Source organism: Daktulosphaira vitifoliae, unplaced genomic scaffold (assembly GCF_025091365.1).
Source record: "Daktulosphaira vitifoliae isolate Bord-2020 unplaced genomic scaffold, ASM2509136v1 Scaffold_1, whole genome shotgun sequence".
In the NCBI taxonomy this organism is placed as follows: domain Eukaryota; kingdom Metazoa; phylum Arthropoda; class Insecta; order Hemiptera; family Phylloxeridae; genus Daktulosphaira; species Daktulosphaira vitifoliae.
In genome coordinates this window covers 61,223,007-61,226,099 of record NW_026099572.1, presented here as the reverse complement: position 1 = coordinate 61,226,099, position 3,093 = coordinate 61,223,007, and the positions used below count along the sequence as shown (strand labels likewise).

The window sequence follows — 3,093 nt, the reverse complement described above, 5'->3', positions numbered from 1 at the left end:
TTGTACCTTGTGCCTGTATAGTAATGCTACACTCTCATTTCACACATTGTGCAGACGAAGAGAGGGCACTACTATTTTATAATTTAAGATACTTACCGGCCGTACTATTCATCTCACCTAAATGTAAGTATGTCGATAACTACCGAAATACTGGCCTAAAATTTATTATCGAGCCGCACTTTTCTTAATTAGAACATTTTCTATTAGATAAGCTAGTTAATTAGGAGTGTTGCAATTAAGAAATTAAAATAGACCTCTTATAAATTATAAGGGTTGAACATAAAAAAACTTTATGATTGGAAAATTGAGAGTAACATTGTCCTAAAAGAAACAAATAAAAAAATGATTAATATTATTTTTTTTTTCGATTAATTAAGTGGTTCAATATAAGTGAATCACTCTATATATTTCTTTCTGACAAATCCACGTGATACATAAAACTTTAATTTAAATTAAAATTTAAACGAGGGAATATCCAAAATAGCATTAATTTAGTTTTTTAAATAAAAGTGTTACTATCTTAAAATTAAGAAAACGATAGGTCGTTAACAATTTTTAAAACAGTATTTTGAATGCTATTAAAACTTTACTATAATGACTGGGGATAAAACACATGTCAATTTATTTTTATAATTAGGCATTTTTAAACCGATTTACTCCTCAGCCATAAAATATAAGTGCAAATATATGTTAAACTACTGAATTAAAAGTTGTTATCAAACAAATATTTGCTTAGTTAGAACATTTTATAAATTTAAGCTAGCTAAACTTAATTTTATTTATTCAAACAACTTAAGTTGATGCTATTTTAATAAGAAAAGGAGTGATAGGACCAATTTTTTTTGAAAATTATAGTAGATAGGATATAATTAACTTCAAAAGAGAAATAATTTTAATATTGTTTTATATTTTTAAATACATTGTTTAAAGCGTATTTAATCAATCACCTTGTATAACATAATAATTATAAATTTTTTCTTAAAATATATTGTTTTATAAATTGTGATTATTTATCAACATAAATAACACTTTTGTGTTTTTTCAACTATTTCAGTAATCGTAAAAATAAAAAATTATTATTCCGTTTGAATTTATAAAAGAACATATTTCAGACAGAATTTTTACAGTTCTTTTTCTTTTCATTTAGTGTATAATTATAATTTTAATATATTTTAAAATATATTAATATGCTAATAATATTAAATATACAAGTTTCTTTTTTGATATTTTTCACGGTTCTGTACACTGATGAAAAAAATACTAGAAAAGAAAATGTGAAAATCATAAGTGACTTATTAAAGCATTCCGGATGGAAAAAATTAACTGAAATAAAAGACGCCACTTATTGTAATAAAAAGAGTACATTAAATGATTTACTTAAAACATCTGTAACATCAGCTAGTTGTGATACACAAATTCGCAGAGCAACAGTAATTCTTGGATGTACTTATGCTTATGTTTTAAAGATAATGTTTCATGCATTAATTCAATTTCAAAATGATTGTAAATTGCACGTAAATGACCAAAAAAATACTAAATATGCAAAAAATTGTACAATGAAACTAATAAATATAACAAATGATACTATACGGATGTCAAAGATAATGAAAGGAGCTTTAGATGCTTTGGAAAATTATCATCATAGTCCATGGCAGTATAACAAAAAAACTCATTATATTTTGAGCACTGTTATTTCGGGTTTACAGCAATTTGCAGATCAATCTAATCAATACCCCTTAAAAATCAAATCTTCAGACGATATTAAGAATGCGCTAAACATTTATGAACATTTTTTTATTTTAATGAATATTGAAATTGAAGGAGAAATGAAAGTTTGTAAAATAAATTCCCCAGACTCCGGCACAATTTGGAATTTATGGGAAAACGAATACAAGTATGCAGGTGTTGTAGAAGAATTTTATAAATTTATTACTGGAAAGTTAAGTAATTTAATTTTATCAACATTTAATAAAAAGTATCATAATCTTGGATTTATATACGTCCCGGAAGAAGATAAAACAATTTTATCGAGTCAACAAGGTATAAAATTTAATTCGTCCCTGTCATAAGGGAATTTTGTGATAATATTTTATTAAGTCATTTAAATCAACTAATCATTTTGTTTTTAATTAGTTATCAATAATGAATCGGAAGAAGATGACGTACTAATTGATATACCTAAAGAACATCAGTTTTTTAATAAGTATATTAATTAATTAATTTTCGTCTTTGTTATTTTTATTATAATATTATAACTAAAAATCACATTTTATTGCATGATTTTTATTTACTTTTTTTTGCCTGTCTCGACTTTTTCTTATCATCTAAGGGACCAACATTTCTCAACCATATTTAAAATTATCCCTAATAGTACCTAGTTATACTATTATTGCCATAATTTGAAAAAAGCTCCTTCAACCCCCAAATGGAAGTAACCTTCAAAATTTAAAATTGGTAAAATCAGCAAAATTTAAACATTTTTGATTTTAAACTGTCACATCATGTGTCAAAAATAAATAAATCAAATCACTACTTTTTTAGAGCTACTTTAGGTAAGCCCTTTCATTTAATATTATTTGAAAATTTGTCCCTTAAGCTGCCAATAAAATAAAATACCAACTTTTGTAAGATAATTGAACTTTTTCAACTGGTATTACGTAAATAGGAGTATTTTTCAAAAAAAATAAAATTTTTAAAAACATTAATTTTAATATTTTTTAATCTTTTTTTTCTACGAACTGTCAAAACTTTTTGAAAAAGAACGATTTAAATAATAACTGAATCCAGAAAGTAAACTTGTTCCCTTTTTCTTAATAATCCATACTTTTATTTTTGACACATGTTTGCCATAAAGGTAAAGTATTTATTCATATATTTATTTATAAATTATAAAATTATTAATCAGGATATAACTAAGGAAATAGGAGTTAATGATTCTTTGGAAATAATCAACAACTTTTTCTAAAAATTAGGCACTATCTACAGATTGTCGTAACACAGTAAAGAGTAAAAGGGTAAATGTGAAACTATGTGTACGAAGATGAATATGAGGAGGTGGTGCCTGCTGTCTAGGTATTCACGTGCGTGTTGTCG

The 3,093-nt window shown here is 24.8% G+C and overlaps 1 protein-coding gene across 1 annotated transcript; it reads left to right on the top strand.

The window, feature by feature from the left end:
- Positions 1–1,092: 1,092 nt before the first annotated feature.
- LOC126895655 (uncharacterized) lies at positions 1,093–2,272 on the top strand. The gene is made up of 2 exons (XM_050667785.1): positions 1,093–2,040; positions 2,134–2,272. The coding sequence occupies exons 1-2, from the start codon at positions 1,188–1,190 to the stop codon at positions 2,214–2,216; spliced, it is 936 nt and encodes a 311-aa protein (XP_050523742.1). The 5' UTR covers positions 1,093–1,187; the 3' UTR covers positions 2,217–2,272.
- Positions 2,273–3,093: the final 821 nt, after the last annotated feature.